The sequence below is a fragment of the Leptodactylus fuscus genome, chromosome 5 (assembly GCF_031893055.1).
Source record: "Leptodactylus fuscus isolate aLepFus1 chromosome 5, aLepFus1.hap2, whole genome shotgun sequence".
NCBI lineage: Eukaryota > Metazoa > Chordata > Amphibia > Anura > Leptodactylidae > Leptodactylus > Leptodactylus fuscus.
In genome coordinates this window covers 5008786-5029295 of record NC_134269.1, presented here as the reverse complement: position 1 = coordinate 5029295, position 20510 = coordinate 5008786, and the positions used below count along the sequence as shown (strand labels likewise).

The window sequence follows — 20510 nt, the reverse complement described above, 5'->3', positions numbered from 1 at the left end:
TTGATACAGAACCAGCGTTGATTGGCCGAATGCTATACAGTCGGCCAATCAATGCTGGTTCTTCTCCTACCTTTAGAAGTCTTCTCCGTGCAGTGTCCCCGCGGCGTCTTCCGGCTCTGAACTCACTCTGCCAGGCATCAGGCCTGGGCAGAGCCGACTGCGCTTGCCCGCACTACAAGAAAATGGCCACTTTGACTGTAAGCGGCCATTTTCTTGTAGTGCAGATATGCGCAGTCGGCTCTGCCCAGGCCCGGTGCCTGGCAGAGTGAATTCAGAGCCGGAAGACGCCGCGGGGAAGCTGCACGGAGAAGACTTCTTGGAGAATCCAGCCCGACCCTCACTTGTGGACTTGGTATGTTCTATTTGATCGAATGTTGCCTACCCCTGAAACGAGCATTTTTCCCCCATAGAGTATAATAGGATTCGATATTCGATTAGAGTAGTTGAACATTGAGGGGCTACTCGAAACGAATATCAAATATCGAACATTTTACTGTTCGCTCATCTCTAATAAATATGACCACTGTGATACGGTTAGTTTATTAAATCTAGCAAATAAAATAGCCTGGCAAAAATTCAGGATTCACTATAACTAAAATGAGGCAAAAATGTGAATGCAGCAGATGCAGCAAGAAGAAAATAAGCAACTAGTTAGACAACTAAGTAGCTTCACCATTGATAGCGATGTCTCAGCAATCGGAGTAATGTTTATAAGTCAATAGGTCTGAATTTGTACTTTTGGAATAGCAGGACTGGATATGAGACAAGACTACTCTGGGAGTTGACACCAGATGTGGAGTTGGGTGTGGAATAGGACCAAGAGACTAAAAACATACCAAGAGCTGGAAGCAGGAGCATGGACACTAAGAGCAGTGACCACAATAGTCCACAGATGAAATCGAAGAGTAAATAGAAGATGCCAGGAACAGGGCCTGTCAAAAAAATCCAATGCCAGAACAAGGGAACTTCAGGAAAAGGACCCAGGGTCAGGCTGTGTTACATCAACAGGTGGAAGTCTCCAAACACCAAATACGTGACTGCGGTGAGAAAACAAATAGCTGTTGACTGAATTCTATTGTAAGTGCTTAGCTACCTTGATATTCTACAATATATTTGTTAGGAAATTGCCCATTAAACAATTTCCCAGTATCTGCTGCTGGAACCTGGGAAGAAGGGAAACAATGGAGACAGTGATTCCTAATGCCTGACCCACCCTCAGTCCCTACCCATTTGCCACAACTACCCTAGGCTGTAGAGGACAACTGAGTGATGATCCCTACCTATAATACAAGTGAATACAGAAAACGCTAACAAGACAAACAGAACAGGCACAGGTGATCAATACAGACACGGGTCACAACCAATCGGCAGTACAGAATCGGAAACAGAAGAAGAACCAAAGGAGGAAGCAAGGCCAGAACTAGATAATAAGAGAAACAATATAATACTAGCATGCTCTAAGAGACTAATATCAAGATTCCAAGAGAGGGTTGGTAAACTATATTAAGCGTATCAGTAATCCACCCCAGACTTGATTGTCAAGGAAGGATGTCAATCCAAAGAGCAACAAATATTAACTCTTTAGTAACCAGAGGAACTCAGAGCACTGGCTTGACTGGCACACTGCAGCAAATACTCAGCTATGCTAAAACAGCAGGAGGCCCAGGAGCAGAGGATCATCAATGGACATGCCTTCTGCAATTTGGATATTTTTGGAAGATTATTTCACATCCAGCCTGGTTTCCACAAATCCTAATATCTTGGTTCATCAAACAATATTTGTAACAGTTACCAGATGAGCACCGTGGTCCGGCGATGGCTTAACACCTAACAATGAGGTTGTGATTTTGAAACGTGTTGGCTCCTGAAGACTGTCCTGTTTGCTTCTTCACAAACAAGTCCTATATACGGAAAGATGATTTGTGAATCAATTTAGTAAACGCCTGCTTGATGTCTTTGTTCCTCAGACTGTATATAATGGGGTTTAACAATGGGGTGCCCACAGTGTACAGTAAAGAGAGGACTTTACTTAATTTCAAGGTTTGTCCTTTGGTAGGAAGTAAATACGTGCAGGAGAGAGTCCCGTAAAATATTGATACCACAGTCAGGTGGGAGCTGCAGGTGGAGAAAGCTTTCTGCCTCCGGGTATGTGACTGAATCCGAAGGATAGAAGAGATTATACAAATATATGTAGAAGTTATGAAAATGAAGGGTAGAATTATTACAGGGATACAAAACAGCGTAATTTCAAGTTCGACTATTGAAGTGTCCGAGCAAGAAAGTTGGATTATTGGAGAAAAATCACAAAAATAATGGTGGATGATGTTGGGTCCACAAAAGTCCAGCATGTGAATGGTTACTGTTTCCACCCAAATTATTAGGAAACTTAAAATCCAAGAAAAAAAAGCCATATTCTGGCAAAATGACATTTTCATAATAGAAGTGTAATGCAGAGGACTACATATGGCCAAATATCGGTCAAAAGACATGATGGCGAGAAGAAGACATTCCAAACATAAAGCCACAGCCAAAAAGTGATATTGCGCAACACAGCATCGAAAACACATGACTCCCACCTCAACCAGTAAGCAATAAAGGGCGTTCGGGACAATGTCTGTGATCAACATGATGTCAGAGATGGAGAGATGGGTGAGAAAGTAGTACATAGGAGTGTGGAGGTTCTTGCTGGTGGACACCAGGGTGATGATTGTGAAGTTCCCGCATATTGTCACACAATAGACCAGTAAGAGCAGAGTGAAAAATATCGATCTGAAGCGTCCAATATCAGAAAATCCCAAGATAATGACTGAAGTAATTGTGCTCGTATTGTTTTTAAGTTCAACCTCAAAATAGTCCTTATAGGAAAAAAAAATAAAGACAAATGAAGTGTTCTGCATAAAAATATTCAATATATATATTCATATATAGTGGGGATGGTAGCCTGGTAGCAGCAATGGTGCGGACCCAGCTAGTCAGAGACAGGGGCACAATGTCTGGTGCAAACAGGTTTATTTGAAAAATAGCAAAATAAAATAAACCTTCACTTCAGGTACAAAAATGTTGAACCAAATTCTGCTCGTCCGAGAACTAACTAAAAAAGATGAGTCTAGCTATACATGTGACTTACTACCAGCCACACGAAGAAACAAATATCACACTTAGGTCTCACCAGGCTCTCAGTATTTCAGGACAGACCCAGGCACCTCCTCTCGCATCCAGGATCTGCCCTGGAGTGCAGGCTCTGCAGCCTTTTATGACCCATTCATGGGACTATGACCCACACCTGGGGTTGAGGCCTATTCAAGATCTGCCCTGGACCATACAGAGATAAACCTGGCGGAGATATATATGGGACTCCAGCACCCTGACTGTCACTTTATCACGATATATATATATATATATATATATATATATATATATATGTATTCTGATAGTTGAGTCATCTCTGTGTAACTCATTGCAGGTTCTCCTAATATCTTCACAAACTGTATATATTACATTGTGTATTCATTTCAATAAATATTATCTCTCATACTTAATAGTGGCCTGGAATGGCAGTGAATACTGTGCTTATATCATCATATGGAGCATGCCCAGAATATCCCCTTTACAGCATCATTTGTAGCAGAGACCTGACCGTGTGTATCAGAGTCTGATGCACACACATTGTCCAATGCAAAGTGACAAGGAATATGTAACAGCAAAGTCCCGGAACATGTGAGAATTGCAGACTTTCCTATGAAACGCATAATACATGACAATTTATGCCAAAATACATTCAACAGTGAGTTGATAGGTGATACAAAAGTGCAGCGTATATGCAGTGTAATAAATGATACAAAATAGCGATATATGCAAACATGAATTTGTGATGAATGAATAAAATCTAAGAAATTTGATAAAAATCACATTGCATTCTGAATGAAAAAAATGATATTTAATATGTGTCAGGGTCTGCAGTACAGGGGAGAGGGAAGAAATGTTATGTTATATGCTTTACATATTTCCGTGAATTATTCGCACTTTATATTTGCATAGTCAGGTCATTTGCAATAATGAAGCCTTTAATAGCCTTGATATTTGTAGTCTGTACCCCAAACTTCTGGAGCAAAAATGATAAAACAACCCTCACCTCTGAGGTCATTCTTAGTGTCCTCCGCTCACTGAGGCTTCCTGATGGCTGTTACTGTATCTGGGCCCGGTCGCTCTTCTCCTTCATGTAAAAACAGAAAATATTTCTCATGGACTGAAGCCACAGCGCCTTCCCTGCACATGACAGTGAATTACTGGAGCCCACATTTATACACTGGTACGTTACACTACTAAGGGTCCCACAAGGGACTGCAAAACTGAAGAGAGACTAAACTGGTCCCAGTAGTCTCCGCCAGCGCCCTGATATTATGGGGCTCTCAGAAGGGTTTGCAGAAAAAACAACCAAGACGGTAGTGAACTTAACCATTTACTATAGCTGCTCACCAAAAATGCAAAAAATACCCCGATATTATTGGTGTTAATCTGGAGCTTGGTGCTGATTTTCTTCATTTTCTGACAAATCCTATTTAACTGGTTCAGTTTTCACTGACTTTGTAACCCTTGGTTCACAACTGCGTTCAGTAATTAGTTCGGGCGAGTCAGCATGGGGACCCCCAGAACGCAATACCGAATGCATTTGCAAGTGGTGTGTAGTGAAAGCAAATGGACCACATAGACTATACTGGGGTCCGTGTGCTTGTCGCGAGATCTCCGCAGGGAACATGCAGATAGGAAAATACCCTGGCAGAGAGCAGGTCCTCTGCCTGCTAACACTGCTCTGCCATGCCCCCTTCGCTCCGCCCTCCCCTTCGCTCCGCCCTCCCCTTCGCTCCGCCCCCTCCATGTTCCCTGTGAAGACCTCGCGGTAAGCGTATGGAGCCAATTATAGTCTGTGGGGTCCATTTGCTTTCACTGCACACTGCTTGCCAGTGCGTTTAGTAGTCCATTTGGGGAGGGTCCCCATGAGGACTCCCCTGAACAGATCACCAACTTATATGTGAACGAGGCCTGAGATAGTGATCCATTATAACGTGACTAGTTAAAACTAATTGGAGATGGTTGATGAAGAAAGTCGTTCCTGTAGTTACCACCCACAATCATATAATAGACCACAACTGTGTAGTCCTCATGTCCAACTCAATATTGTGAAATACTGAGTTAGGCTGCAGCCCTACATAACAAAATACAGCTCAAAGAGGCTGCGGAAAAAAACCCACAGCGGAACTACAACGCATATTTTTCCGCAATGTTTTTCAATGCATTTTCGCAAAGTTTTTCTCTGCCGAGTTTCTTCCCTTATTATACCTACAGGGAAACCTTCTGGATTTCAGAAGATATAATTGCCATACTGCAATGTGTTGAGGGGAGATGGGATTAGCCAGAATCTCATTCACTTCGTAACTACTTCGCAACCCCAAACAGCTATTCTCCACCTTCAACTCCCTCCTCCGTCCTCCTGCCCCCCCTCCAACATCACTTATCTCAGCTGACAGTCTCACCCTACTCCCCTGACAACCCCTCTACCCAACTACTTGATGCTCCTCATCCCTGACCTGTTTCTCCACCATCACTGATGAAAAACTCTCCTCCCTAATCTCCAAATCCCACCTCACCTCCTGCGTGCTCGACCCGATCCAGTCACATCTCATCCCCAAGCTCACTGAAGTCATTACTCCGGCCCTAACTCATCTCTTCAATCTATCTCTAGCCAATGGATCCTTCCCCTCAGCCTTCAAACACGCCACTGTCACTCCTATACTTAAGAAACCATGCCTCGACCCGTCCTCTCCTGCCAACTATCGTCCCATCTCACTGCTTCCGTTCGCCTCAAAACTTCTTGAGCAACACGTCCACTCCAAACTCTCCTCCTATCTCTCGTCCAACCTGCTCTTTGACAGACTTCAGTCAGGCTTCAGACCCCAGCACTCCACTGAAACTGCCCTAACAAAAGTCACCAATGACCTGTTAACCGCCAAAGCCAAGCACCATTACTCTGTCCTCCTCCTCCTCGACCTCTCCTCTGCCTTTGACACAGTTGACCACTCCCTCCTGTTAGAAATTCTCTCATCCCTTGGTATCTCAGACCTGGCCCTTTCCTGGATCTCCTCATACCTCAACGACCACACATTCAGCGTCTCCCACTCGCACATCATCTCCTCACCTCGCCCGCTCTCTGTAGGTGTCCCCCAAGGCTCCGTCCTAGGACCCCTCCTGTTCTCCATCTACACCCTTGGCCTGGGCCATCTCATAGAATCTCATGGCTTTCAGTACCACTGCTATGCCGATGACACCCAAATCTACATCTCTGGACCAGACATTACCTCCCTGCTGGCCAGAGTTCCAGATTGTTTAGCAGCTGTAGCCTCTCTCCTCCCGCTTTCTCAAACTCAACATGGAGAAAACAGAGTTCATCATCTTCACCCCACCCCGTATGACCCCTCCACCTGACCCATCTATCAAAGTTAATGGAACCCCACTTACCCCTGTCCCACAGGCCGGATGTCTTGGGGTTACCCTGGACTCTGACCTATCCTTCAAGTCACATATTCAAGCCCTCAACACTTCCTGCAGCCTCCAACTCAAAAACATCCACCAAATCTGCTCCTTCCTCACCCACAAAACTACTAAGATGCTCGTCCAGGCCCTCATAATCTCCCGCTTAGACTACTGCAACACCCTTCTCCATGGACTCCCAGCTAACACCCTCGCCCCCGTCCCGTCCACCTTAAACTGTGCTGCTTGTTTAATCCACCTCACCCCCCGATCCTCATCGGCTGCTCCCCTCTGCCAGTCCCTCCACTGGCTACCTATAGCCCAGAGAATTGAGTTCAAGCTACTAACGCTAACATACAAAGCCATCCACAACCTGTCCACTCCATATATCTCTGAACTAATCTCCCGCTACCCGTCCACACGTAACCTCAGATCCTCCAATGACCTCCTACTCCGCTCTGCTCTCATCCACTCCTCACACAACCGTCTCCAAGATTTCTCTCGTGCATCCCCCATACTCTGGAACTCCTTACCACGACACATAAGACTGACCCCCACAATCACAGGCTTCAAGAAGGCCCTGAAGACTCCCCTATTCAAGAAGGCCTACAACCTCCAATAACACTATCACCGCACCCCCACCTGTACAGTCTCCCCCCCTCTCCTTCTGTCTCTACCCCCTTCCCTCATAGATTGTAAGCCCTCGCGGGCAGGGCCCTCTACCCCACTGTGCCAGTCGGTCATTGTTAGTATTATATCTACCTGTATATTCTGTGTACTGTATGTAACCCCCAAATGTAAAGCACCATGGGATTAATATAATAATGTACAGCACCATGAGATTAATATAATAATGTACAGAGCACCATGGGATTAATATAATAATGTACAGCACCATGGGAATAATATAATAATGTACAGCACCAAAGGATTAATATAATAATGTACAGAGCACCATGGGATTAATATAATAATGTAAAGCACCATTGAAAATCTTGATCTTAAAAGGGAACTTTAAATCAAGGAAACAGCGACTGATTTATGAGTACAAGGCCATGACCCTATTCCAGACGTTGGACAATGGGATGAACATCTCACGTGGGTTTATGTCTTTTTATACACATCATTAAGACAGCCATTAAGATAAGAACTGGGGGATCTGGCAATTGATTGTTTGTTGTTATAAGTATATAGTAATAAGCCTCTTCCCCCCTCCCTCCTGTAATTCTAGCCCTGTGTCCAGTTATAAATATGCAGCCTCTACAGAGTGTTTTTTAGTTATATCTGAAGAAGAAGCTCAGAGGAAAGCTTCGAAACGTCATATTCTGTCATCATTATGAGTTAGCCATTAAAAAAGGTATCACCTACTGAAGACTTGCGAAGTTTTTTTTGTTTTTTATATTTTATAACCACTGGCTAACACGGTACCAAAACAAACATTTTCCTTTTACCAAGGAGATGGTGGTGAACTTTAGTAAACGGAGAGGTGCTCCGACCCCGGTGGAGATCCAAGGAACATGTATTGAGATAGTCAGGACCTATAAGTATCTGGGTGTGCTCCTCAACAATAAACTAGACTGGCTGATCACCTGGAGGCGCTGCACAGAAAGGGCCACAGCAGACTCTACCTGCTCAGGAGGCTGAGGGCCTTCGGAGTCCAGGGGCCACTTCTTAGGGCCTTCTTCAACTCTGTGGTTGCCTCAGCCATCTTTTTCGGTGTGGCCTGCTGGGGAAGCAGTATATCAACCAGGGACAGAAATAGACTTGACAGGCTGATCAGGAGGGCCAACTCTGTCCTGGGGAGCCCCTTGGACCCAGTACAGGTGGTGGGTGACAGAAGGATACTGTCCATGGTGACCTCCATGTGGGAGAACAAATCCCACCCCATGTATGGGACCCTGATGGGACTTGGCAGCACTGTAAGCAACCGTCTGCTTCACCCCAAGTGTGAGAAGGAGCTATCGCAGGTCCTTCCTTCCAACCGCGACCAGGCTGTATAATCTACATCAGACCAAGCGAAGATCACTCCGCACAGAGAACTAATGATTATGACGATGACCATGAGGTCTTCCTCTTTCTCTTCTGTTTTTCCTTACCTGCTATGGCCTCCTAGTATATCTTCTCTTCTCAGCTTATCTGTGTCTACGTCTGTAATATATTACTCTGTATTATCCTGTACCTGTATTACTATGCTGCTCTAACACACTGAAATTTCCCCAATGTGGGACTATTAAAGGATTATCTTATCTTATCTTATAGTCCTAGGAGTCCTGACAGTGTCATACACTATGTATTATAGATATATATAGTCCTAGGAGTCCTGACAGTGTCATACACTATGTATTATAGATATATATAGTCCTAGGAGTCCTGACAGTGTCATACACTATGTATTATAGATATATATAGTCCTAGGAGTCCTGACAGTGTCATACACTTTGTATTATAGATATATATATAGTCCTAGGAGCCCTGACAGTGTCATACACTATGTATTATAGATATCTATAGTCCTAGGAGCCCTGACAGTGTCATACACTATGTATTATAGATATCTATAGTTCTAGGAGCCCTGACAGTGTCACACACTATTTATTATACAGCAAGTACAGAGATTGGACTGCAGAGGACTGTAGTAAACGTATTATTCTGATAAAACTCCCTTTGTGAAATCTAGAAGAATGATGGTCTGGATATGTTACCATGAGTTCTATGCTAGGTCTACAGTAAACCAACCTGAGCATTCATGGGTGGGGTTACTTTTAATTTAAGGCAGTTGATTAACTTAAAATTTTGCCTATGAACACTGCCATGAATAAAGAATGGTATCTCAATGTTCTCCAAAAGCAACTTCTCCCAATGTTCCAGGAGCAATTTTGAGATGAACAATGCTTTCCCAGCATGATGGATCATCATTTTAAGGAAAAAGTAACTAGGTTGCTTGGTGAACAAAGCATTGAAGTTTTGGGTCCATGGCCAGAAAGCATCCCATTGAGAACAACTGCAAAATGTGGATGGGCAAACAAAAACACAGAAATTGTAATAAACTCAAAGTTACCTTACATTATAGTGCAACTCAGGAATACACGATTTAAATCATGTGGCCCTGGTTTATTTATCACAGGAACAATGGGACGGGTCACTTGTGGTCATCAGGCAATACTGTGATCGGGAACGGAATTCCAAAACTGATAGCTCAACTTACCTGCACAGATCTGCTGCCGCTGTCGCTCCCTGTTCTTCTCGCTCCTCTGCTTTCCCCTTCACATGCCTTCAGTGAAAGCAGGGCTTGTGGCTTCGGAGAGTGTGGGCAGGTACTGGGAGGGAATACGTGAGTGATGCACTCACATGTCGCCACCCGCACTCTCCTAAGCCACAACAAGCACCGCCTACTCCCAGCATCTCTAACACTAGCCTGGGAGGCGGGGGTGCACACGACGCTCTGAAGACATGTGAAGGAGAAAGAAGAATAGCGAGAAGAACGGGGAGCCGCAGTGATTCTTTGCAGGTAAGTGGGAGGGACTAAGTAGCTGGGGGATTTTTTTTCAATCACTACACAGCGTGGAGTCCAAAAATTGAAGCGTTCAATTTTTGGGCTCCATGCTGTGTAGTGAATAGGATCGTTTTTAAAATCTGATCTTCGATCATTAAAAAATCCCATTGACTTGCGTTAGGATCGGAAATTGGATTGGGATCGGGTTCAGATGGAAATGATCGGAAATCGGATTTTAAAAATGATCCTGAAATCTCAAGATCGGCTCAACCCTACTCATGATCTATCAGGAAGGTGCTAGATGTGGTTCTATAATAAATTTCCCTTTGAAGACATTCTGTTTGTTTTTTCATGAACTAGCCCCATGTACAGAGAGATATTGTGTGAAATAATAAGTAAATGCCTGCTTGATAGCTTTATTTCTTAGACTATATATAATTGGGTTTAACAATGAGATGCCAACAAAATGTCGAATGTTCCGTTAACCATTTTTCAAATTTTTCAAAACTTCACTCATCTCTATCTAGGACCACAGGATTTCTTCTAGAGTTTTTGGATATGTTGACTATAATGTCCTATAAGTCATGGGTAGTTTGTTTTGCGATAGAATCCACAAATAACTTTTTTGGCCTCATTCTGTAAATCTTTGTTTCGAAGACTATATATAATGGGATTCATCAATGGAGTCACCACCGTGTACAGCAAGGACAGGAATTTGGTCACGTTCATAGACTGAGGTCTGTTTGGAACCAAGTAAACACAAAGAAGAGTCCCATAATACATGGACACTACAATCAGGTGGGAACTACAGGTGGAGAAAGCCTTGTGTCTGCCAATGGTGGATGGGATCTGTAATATGGTGGCTATAATACAAATATATGAAATAAGGATGATGAAGAAAGGGATTCCCACCAACACCGCGCTCAGCATTGTCACCTCTATCTCAACCACTAAGATGTCGGAGCATGAAAGCTGAAGGATGGGATCAAGATCACAGAAGAAATGATCAATTCTATTGGGGCCACAAAAGTTGAGCTTGGTTATTATTGTCAGAGTGTGAATTAACACCACGGAAGCGCTCATCATCCAAGTCACCACGACCATTGTCAGGCAGAATGGGTGATTGACAATTTGTGGATAGTGCAGAGGGCGGCAAATGGCCAAATATCTATCGTAACACATGACAGTTAGGAGAAGACAATCTGCAGTCTCTGAGACATCAAAGAAGTAGAACTGAGTGATGCAGTCTGCAAAAGATATGATATTGTCCTTATCCACAACCGTATGAAGAATATTGGGAATGATAACAGTGGCCAGGATGAGGTCTGACACCGAGAGTTGTGTGAGGAAGAAGTACATTGGAGTATGGAGGCTTCTGCTGTAGGACACAAGTACAATGATCAGGAGGTTCCCACCTATTGTCACACAATAAACCACCAACAACAGGAAGAAGATTATGAACGTAACGCTATGGGTGTCCTGAAACCCCAGGAGATGGATCACAGTTATGGCGGTCAGATTTATCTCCTGCATTATCTGAAACAACATGAAATCTAAAACAATAAATGATAAGTTGTTATATCTTATGTTTCTTTAGAATTCCGTGAAGCAGAATAATCATGACTCGTGCACAGAGCAGTATGTGCTTGTTACAAAGGTCCCTCGGTCACATAAGAAGACAGAGCGTATAAATCACACATGTTATGATTGTAGGGGCAAATGTTACAGGTTTTGCATTGGAGTCAGGCTCCTGCCCGGTACTTGCCTCTAATTGTTTCTACCCTGGGGTCCGATCTGTAGCATGCTGCCTGACTCTCACCTTGAATTACGTCTTTCTTAAAGGGATTCTACCATTAGAATCTTTTTTTTTTTCTCGCTAACACGTAGGAATAGTCTTAAGCAAGACTATTCGTCTCCTACTTTTAGATGTCTTCCCCGCGATGCCGTTCCATAGAAATCCCAGTTTTTGCCCGTATGCAAATGAGTTCTCTCACAGCACTTGGGGGCTGGCTCCAGCACTCACACAGCATTGGGAGTGTCCCCAATGCTGCAAGAGAACTCTCCAGTGCCACTTCCATCTTCTTCAGGAATGGGGTCTTCACGCGTCTTCTTCCTGGGGTTGACATCAAACTTCTAGGCCTCAGGCCTAGGGCAAAGCCGACTGCGCATACCCACAGGCCACAAGAAAATGGCCGCTTACAATACCTGTGTACAATACATGTGTTAGTGAGAAAAAATTAGATTTTAATGGTAGAATCCCTTTAATTCTATGTGCTGGAATATTGTGCCCATGTAGCAGCAGACATTGATGATTGGCGCCACTTTAGTTTAATTGAGTAGATGGTAAGTCCCATAGAGGGATTATAAAACAGTACGGCATGTTGTGCTATGGGGGTTTCATGTAGCTCCTATTTATTTCTATTACAAGAAATAGAAATTTACAGAAACACTGTGGCCTTTTCATGTTCAATGGTTTGTGATACTCCTCATGGCTGAGACATTTAGTAGATAAGTAATTAGTAAGTACAAGATAGCTATATGACTGTAGAAATCACACCTTTACACTTAAAATTTGGATGTGTCCTTCATATGTGTCCCCCAGTAGACCCAGGTCACCGCTGGAGTCTGCGTCACTTGGGGGCATTGTTGATATGGCGGTGTGATATCACAATGTTGATGTTCCCCACCACGTGACTGCTAAGGCCCAATCAGGCCTCAGTGATGACCTGATGGTAGTGAGAAGGCCAGAAGACACCAAGGTCACAAAGGATAGAAGACCACCACAGAAGAACCTAGGAACGTATCAGTGTTTTTTTTGTTTTTTTTTTTTTTTTTTTTTGGGGTGGGGAGGTCAGCAGATTCTCTGGACTTACCATTATCATATTTTGGGGTCTGACTGGGGTTGAGCCAATCTTGAGATTTCAGGATCGATTTTAAAATCTCCGATCATTTTCCAGCCAATCCCGATCATAAAATGTGCTCAATCGCCGATCGGGATCCGATCTTTTCCGAACCCGATCGCTCAACCCTAGCTCTGATGATAACTAGAATATAATAATAAGTAGAGATGAGCGAGTAGTACTCGATCGAGTAGGTATTCAATCGAATACTACGGTATTCGAAATACTCGTACTTGATCGAGTACTACTCGATATTCGAATGTAAAAGTTCGATGCAGAACCAGCATTGATTGGCCGAATGCTATACAGTCGGCAAATCAACGCTGGTTCTTCTCCTATCTTTAGAAGTCTTCTCCGTGCAGCTTCCCCGCGGCGTCTTCCGACTCTTCATTCACTCTGCCAGGCATCGGGCCTGGGCAGAGCCAACTGCGCATGTCCCCTTGTAGTGCGGGCATGCACAGTCGGCTCTGCCCAGGCCCGATGCCTGGCAGAGTGAATTCAGAGCCGGAAGATGCCGCGGGGAAGCTGCACGGAGAAGACTTCTCGGAGGATCCAGCCCGACCCTCACTTGTGGACTTGGTAAGTGTAATTTGATCTAACGTTGCCTACCCCTGAAACGAGTATTTTCCCCCCATAGACTATAATAGGGTTCAATATTCGATTCGAGTAGTCGAATATTGAGGGGCTACTCGAAACGAATATTGAACCTCGAACATTTTACTGTTCGCTCATCTCTAATAATAACATGTCCAGGAAGCATTTACTAAATAGTTTCACAAATTATCTTTCTGTATAACTTTCTGAAACCAAACTTGAAGGTTAACCAAATACTTACAAAATCACTCTCATAATGTTCTTAGTCCATCACTAGACCAACTACAACTACAACAACTTTCAGTAAGTATAAAATCAGAGACAGGTGTGCAGAAACATTAGATGATTTCACAACCAGCCTTGTAGCCACAAATATACTTCATCACACAATATATAGTACACTTACTGGTGAGTCGGCAGTGTCTAATAGCAAGGAGCCTCAGAATCGGCAATGATACTGTTGTATCTAACAGGAAGGTTCTAGACTTACTTCTCAAGTGTGTTGTCCCTAAAGACTCTTCTATTTTGCACCATGAACAAGTTCTCTGTACAGAAAGATCACTTGTGAGTCAATTTAGTAAATGCCTGCTTGATGTCTTTATTCCTCAGACTGTATATAATGGGGTTTAACAATGGGGTGGCCACAGTGTACAGTATGGAGAAGACTTTACTGAATTTCAAGGTTTGCACTTTGGTGGGAAGTAAATACGTGATGGAGAGTGTCCCATAGAATATTGAAACCACAGTCAGGTGGGAACTAGAGGTGGAGAAGGCTTTCTGCCTCCGGGTATGTGACTGAATCCCAAGGATAGAAGAGATAATGCAAATATATGTAGAAGTTATGAAAGTGAGTTGGGTCAAGGGAGAAAGATCACAGAAATAATGGTTAATAATAGTAATGCGATGGAGTTATTCTTCAGGAGTTTGTCCTCCCCTTTATTCCCAATAAAAAGCAATCTTAATGCTTCATCAGCCCAAGACATCTTGGATATTGTTGCTTCCCATTATGTGGGAACAGTTTGGAGAAGATCCTTTCCTGTTCTGGTATGACTGGAACAAAGCGAGAACTCGTAAGAAATCTGTAACACGTTCACATATTTGCATATTTGATCGTCTCACTGTGAATGTAGTAACAATGATAATCTCTTCATATATGCACTATGAGCACCAATCCTCACCTCTGACTTCATCATTACAGTGTTCCCTTCACTCACGTTCCCTGATATTTGCATTTATTGGATCTCTTTCCCATCAAAACATCAATCCTTTATGTAAAAACAGAAAATATATCTCATAGATCAAAGCGACAGCGATTCCCCTGTACGTGACAATGAATTACCGGTGCCCACATTTATACACTGGTGCATGACATTACTAAGGGCCCCACAAGGAATTGCAAAAGAGACTGCTGGTCCCAGTAGTCACCGGCAGCGTCCTGATATTATGGGGCTCTCAGAGGGGTTCACAGAATAAACAACTAAGATGGTAGTGAACTTAACCATTTATTATACAGTGTTGGCCAAAAGTATTAGCCCCCCTGCAGTTCTGTCAGATAATCCTCAGTGTCCCCCAGATAATGATCACAAGCACAAACTCTTTGGTAATATCTTCATTTATTTTGCTTGCAATGAAAAAACACAAAAGAGAATGAAAAAAAAGTCAAATCATTGATCATTTTACACAAAACTCCAAAACTGGTGTGGACAGAAGTATTGGCGCCCTCAGCCTAATACTTGGTAGCACAACCTTTAGACACAATAACTGCGCACAACCGCTTCCGGTAACCAGCAATGAGTTTCTTACAAGGCTCTGCTGGAATCTTAGACCCTTCTTCTTTGGCAAACTGCTCCAGGTTCCCCCATGAGATGTGAAGGGGGCCTTCTCCAAACTGCCACCAAGAGATCTCTCCCCCTCCCCCACAGGTGTTCTATGGGATTCAGGGCTGGACTCATTGCTGCCACTTTACAAGTCTCCAGGGCTTTCTCTCACCACCATTTTCTAGTGCTGACCTGAAGTGTGTTTTGGGTCCTTGTCCTGCTGGAAGAGCCCTGACCTCTGAGGGAGACCCAGCTTTCTCACACTGGGCCCTACATGATGCTGCACAATGTGTTGGTCGTCTTCAGACTTCATAATGCCATGCACACGGTCAAGCAGTCCAGTGCCAGAGGCAGCAAAGCAACCCCAAACCATCAGGGACCTCCGCCATGTCTGACTGTAGGGGGCGTCTTCTTCTCTTTGAAGGCCTCTTTTTTTCCTGTAAACTCTATGTTGAGGCCTTTTCCTACTTTTGTCTCATCTGACCAGAGAACATTCTTCCAGAACGGTTTTTGACTTTCTCAGGTAAGTTTTGGCAAACTCCAGCCTGGCTTATGTCTCTGGGTAAGAAGTGGGGTCTTCCTGGGTCTCCTACCATACAGTCCCTTCTCATTCAGACGCTGACGCTGGATAGTACGGGGTGACACTGTTGTACCCTCAGACTGCAGGGCAGCTTGGACTTGTTTGGATGTTAGTCGAGGTTCTTTATCCACCATCCGCACAATCTTGCATTTAAATCTCTCGTCAATGTTTATTTTCCGTCCACATCTAGGGAGGTTAGCCACAGGGCCATGGGCTTTACACTTCTTGATGACACTGCGCACACAGGAGACACAGGAACATTCAGGTCTTTGGAGATGGACTTGTAGCCTTGAGATTGCTCATGCTTCCTCACAATTTTGCTTCTCAAGTCCTCAGACAGTTCTTTGGTCTTCTTTCTTTTCTCCATGCTTAATATGGTCCACACAAGGACACAGGACAGAGGTTGAGTCAACTTTAATCCATTTCAACTGGCTGCAAGTGTGATTTAGTTATTGCCACCACCTGTTAGGTGCCTCAGGTAAGTAACAGGTGCTGTTAATTACACAAATTAGAGAAGCATCACATGATTTTTCAAACAGTGCCAATACTTTTGTCCACCCTCATGTTATGTTTGCTGTGGAATTATATCCAATTTGGCTTTTTGACAATTCTTTTTGTGGTTTTCCATTGAAGACAAATTAAATGAAGATAATAATACCAAAGAATTTGTGATTGTAATCATTTTCTGGAAGAACACGAGTATTATCTGACAGAATTGCAGGGGTGCCAATACTTTTTTGGCCAACACTGTACCCGTATTTTGGAGCGGAAGCTGTGGCAGCCTCCGCCTTAGGTTCCGGTCCAAAAATAACCATGTGAACTTACCCTCAGAGGTCATGGGTGCCGTCCCCACCGAGGGAATGTTGGGAATCTGTATGAAAAGAGGAACTGTAAGAGTATAAAGTACTGGGTCTGGGTCATCATGGTAGAGGATCTAGGACTTTTAGACTGGAGGGGGAGGAGGAAGACTTTGGAAGCATGGGGGGGTGGATTGATATTTCACAGGCAGGAGATGAGGATGACCCTTATTTGTTTTGAAATGATGATGATTAGAGAGGGGCGAATTGAAGCTGATGAAGTGGAATTTGTTCCTAATTTCAGGAAAAATTAGATTCAATACTAATCCGAATTGGTAACAAAATGCATTTTTTATAAAATGGCCGCTGCACATGTTAAGACTTGTTTCAAGGTACTCTGGGAACGAGGGATCACCCACAATGCCATGCCTGCAGCCAATCAGCAGCCAGCCAGCCCTGTGATGTACCAGCCCTATAAATACCCTCCGCCATCTTAGGTTCAGGCATTTTCCATTCTACTTAGTACAGGGAGGAACATCAGCAGGCATTAGGGAAAGTGGTAGAAAAGACTTCAAAGCTAATATTTTGCTCAAAGTTTAGGGAAAGAGTATTAGAAGTGTAAGGAAAGGATAGGGAGGAATTACAGAAGTGTATTCCCACTTGAATGGGTTTGCAAAGTGTCCGACCGTGAGCGTCTTGTGCTTCTCCACGGTGAAACCAGTTTTTATTACCGGACACAAAGTCGGACATGCAGGAAAAAAAAAAAACTGTTGCGCCGCAGAGAGGCACAAGACGCTCACGGCCGGTCAAGTAAATGATTTTGTAAACAGACTGCTGGGTTTTCGTCTCCTGTCCAGTGTCTCGGGCAGAAGACGGAAACCCGACAGATTGCCTAAAGCGGAGACCGGGCACAGGTGTGAACCCACTGTTACACAGCCTCGTACTCCATACACAGTAACACTTAGTGTATACAAATCAATGTTTTTTGCAATTTTTTTTCCTGTTACATTCACTCTACATTAGATATAACATGGAAACGTTGTCCGGCGAGTCATTACAATTACGGTGATACCAGATTTATACAGATGTTATTATGTTTCAACCCATTTACTAATAATGTTCTATGGCGGGTTCTCAGAATAGTGAGGACAAAGATATCAGCAGTAGAGATGAGAGAACATTGTTGCCATACAATGAGGACTTGTAGCTTCCATCCCGCTAGTTTCAGTCTTCTTCATGCACAGTTGACCTCACCAGTTCGCCGATACTATCCATTACTTGTGTTACTCTTTATACTTATTTTCTGGTAGAGAACATGACAAGTAGAGAAAGGTGTTTCCTTCTATAATACATTAAAACGTTTCTCATATTCACCTATAGTATCAATAGCCAACACGTTAGACAACACGTATTAGCTAAATATACAGGATGGCTACTATGTAGATCCAGTGATCTGTACAATTGTCAGGATGGATTACGAAGGAATATTACTATTACTATGTTGCCATTGGCAAATGGGTTCCATGAACTTTTTGAAGGGAGAGGCAGTAAAGTAGACTTGGTGAGATTCATTGGGTAGTTGGGGTTCTTCAGGAGAAAAGAAAAAATAATTTTATTGAATCTGCCCCCTGTATGGAGTAAAACTAGCTTCTCGAGCTCCATGTTCTCCTATCAGTGACTCAACATCATCATTGACTTGCTTAGGAGCTTTAAGTAGCAACCACTTCTCCTAGTTGTAGTAAGTGATGAAGGATCGCTGAAGTCTTTCCTTCTCAGCCAGTATATGTCACCAATATGACACCACCATCCCTCGAATACAGAGGAAAGATCATTATTGCAGGTCTTTGAGTTATAGGGGGTGCTCTTACCTACCTCTCCATGCACAAAAAGGGGCAGATGGCATTTATAGCCACATCTCTATTGTATAGAAAATTCTGGGTATTGGATAGAACATGGGACAGTAAAGCTCTTGGTCCCCCTTGGCCTACAGACCTCGTAGCAGGTGTGTGGTCTGTCTAAGTCACTGTTAATTTATATTACTATAGAATCCACAAATGACTTTTTTGGCCTCATTCTGTAAATCTTTGTTTCGAAGACTATATATAATGGGATTCATCAATGGAGTCACCACTGTGTACATCAAGGACAGGAATTTTGTTACGTTCATAGACTGAGGTCTGTTTGGAGCCAAGTAAACACAAAGAAGAGTCCCATAATACATGGACACTACAATCAGGTGGGAACTACAGGTGGAGAAAGCCTTGTGTCTGCCAATGGTGGATGGGATCTGTAATATGGTGGCTATGATACAAATATATGAAATAAGGATGATGAAGAAAGGGATTCCCACCAACACCGCACTCAGCATCATCACCTCTATCTTAACCACTGAGATGTCCGAGCATGAAAGCTGAAGGATGGGATCAAGATCACAGAAGAAATGAACAATTCTATTGGGGCCACATAAACTGAGCTTGGATATTGTCAATGTGTGAATTAACATCATGAAAGCGCTCGTCATCCAAGTCACCACGACCATTGTCAGGCAGAATCGGCGATTGACAATAAGTGTATAGTGCAGAGGGCGGCAAATTGCCAAATATCTATCGTAACACATGACAGTCAGGAGAAGACAATCTGCAGACTCAGAGACACTAAAGAAGTAGAACTGAGTGATGCAGCCTGGAACAGATAGGATATTGTCCTTATCCACAATCGTATGGAGAATATTGGGAACAATAACAGTGGCCAGGATGAGGTCTGACACCGAGAGTTGTGTGAGGAAGAAGTACATTGGAGTATGGAGGCTTCTGCTGTAGGACACAAGTACAATGATCAGGAGGTTCCCACCTATTGTCACACAATAAACCACCAACAACAGGAAGAAGATTGTGAATGTAACGCTATGGGTGTCCTGAAACCCCAGGAGATGGATCACAGTTATGGCGGTCAGATTTATCTCCTGCATTATCTAAAACAACATGAAAACAATGATAAATGATTATGTCTCCCTGAAAACTGTAAAGAGGTGGGTTCAGTACACAAGACCTCTACTCAACCTGTATATACATCTGATTTCATTCTGCCATGATCTATTGGGCTCTGAATATACAGAGGAAGGATACATCAAGGTTTCTAATGGAGAATTCCTCTATACTCATACAGTCTGAAGGAGAATGGACTCCAGTGCTCTGAAATATAGGAGCTGTATAGGCTCTGGGCAATGGTGTATAGGCTTAGTGCCGATGTGTAAGGGGTCTTAGGTAGAGATGGAAACTAAACTTGTCTTCATGCCCATAGTGCCAAGGGAGTAGCTATAGATGGTGCCGAGGTGGCTAATGTGCCGAAGTTCTGAGTCCAGAAAGAGCAAAAAACCCTCCAAATAATTCACACATAAACAATAATAACACATCCAACTCCCACAGAGCCAAACCTGTACAAAAGTAAGGCGAAACCTCCGTAATAGGACATACTGTATCCAAGTCGTCATTGCAAAAACCTTCCTACGCCACCCTTTAAGGTCTAAGTGTTGGGAGTTTTCGTAGCCTGCCTTCCACTGTTTTACACAGATGTGAAACAAAGTGTATTTTTTTTAACTTTTCTATAGTATTGTGTTTAAAGAACATTTTTGTAATACACTTTCTTAACCTACTTTACATTTGGTAGAAAAAAGGCTCTAAAGTCGTCCCTAGTAGTGCTCTAAGATTTGCTAGTGAGAATTTGCCATGTATACACTGTGTACTGCCAGTATATACAGATGTAGCTGTTACAAAAAATAAATAAATAAATAAATAAATTTGGGGA

General features: G+C 43.3%; 3 protein-coding genes across 3 annotated transcripts; all 3 read right to left on the bottom strand.

Annotated features, from left to right (window-relative positions):
- Positions 1–1901: 1901 nt before the first annotated feature.
- On the bottom strand, positions 1902–4542 carry LOC142204325 (olfactory receptor 5P52-like). The gene is made up of 2 exons (XM_075275636.1): positions 4477–4542; positions 1902–2855 (listed from the first exon to the last, which is right to left on the bottom strand). Exons 1-2 carry the CDS (start codon positions 4540–4542, stop codon positions 1902–1904), a joined length of 1020 nt encoding a protein of 339 aa, XP_075131737.1.
- A 6058-nt stretch (positions 4543–10600) lies between these two features.
- Positions 10601–11551, bottom strand: LOC142204324 (olfactory receptor 11L1-like). Its single transcript, XM_075275635.1, has one exon. The coding sequence runs from the start codon at positions 11549–11551 to the stop codon at positions 10601–10603; it is 951 nt and encodes a 316-aa protein (XP_075131736.1).
- A 7181-nt stretch (positions 11552–18732) lies between these two features.
- On the bottom strand, positions 18733–19674 carry LOC142204323 (olfactory receptor 1M1-like). Its single transcript, XM_075275634.1, has one exon. The coding sequence runs from the start codon at positions 19672–19674 to the stop codon at positions 18733–18735; it is 942 nt and encodes a 313-aa protein (XP_075131735.1).
- Between the last annotated feature and the right edge of the window lie 836 nt (positions 19675–20510).

Bases quoted from the DNA above. Each gene is read 5' to 3' on its own strand.
- LOC142204323 (XM_075275634.1), bottom strand. From the start codon at position 19,674: ATGCAGGAGATAAATCTGACCGCCATAACTGTGATCCATCTCCTGGGG.
- LOC142204324 (XM_075275635.1), bottom strand. From the start codon at position 11,551: ATGCAGGAGATAAATCTGACCGCCATAACTGTGATCCATCTCCTGGGG.
- LOC142204325 (XM_075275636.1), bottom strand. From the start codon at position 4,542: ATGAAGAAAATCAGCACCAAGCTCCAGATTAACACCAATAATATCGGG. The intron at 2,856-4,476 runs GTGAGCAGCTAT...TTTTCCTATAAG, and splicing joins GGGTATTTTTTGCATTTTTG to GACTATTTTGAGGTTGAACT.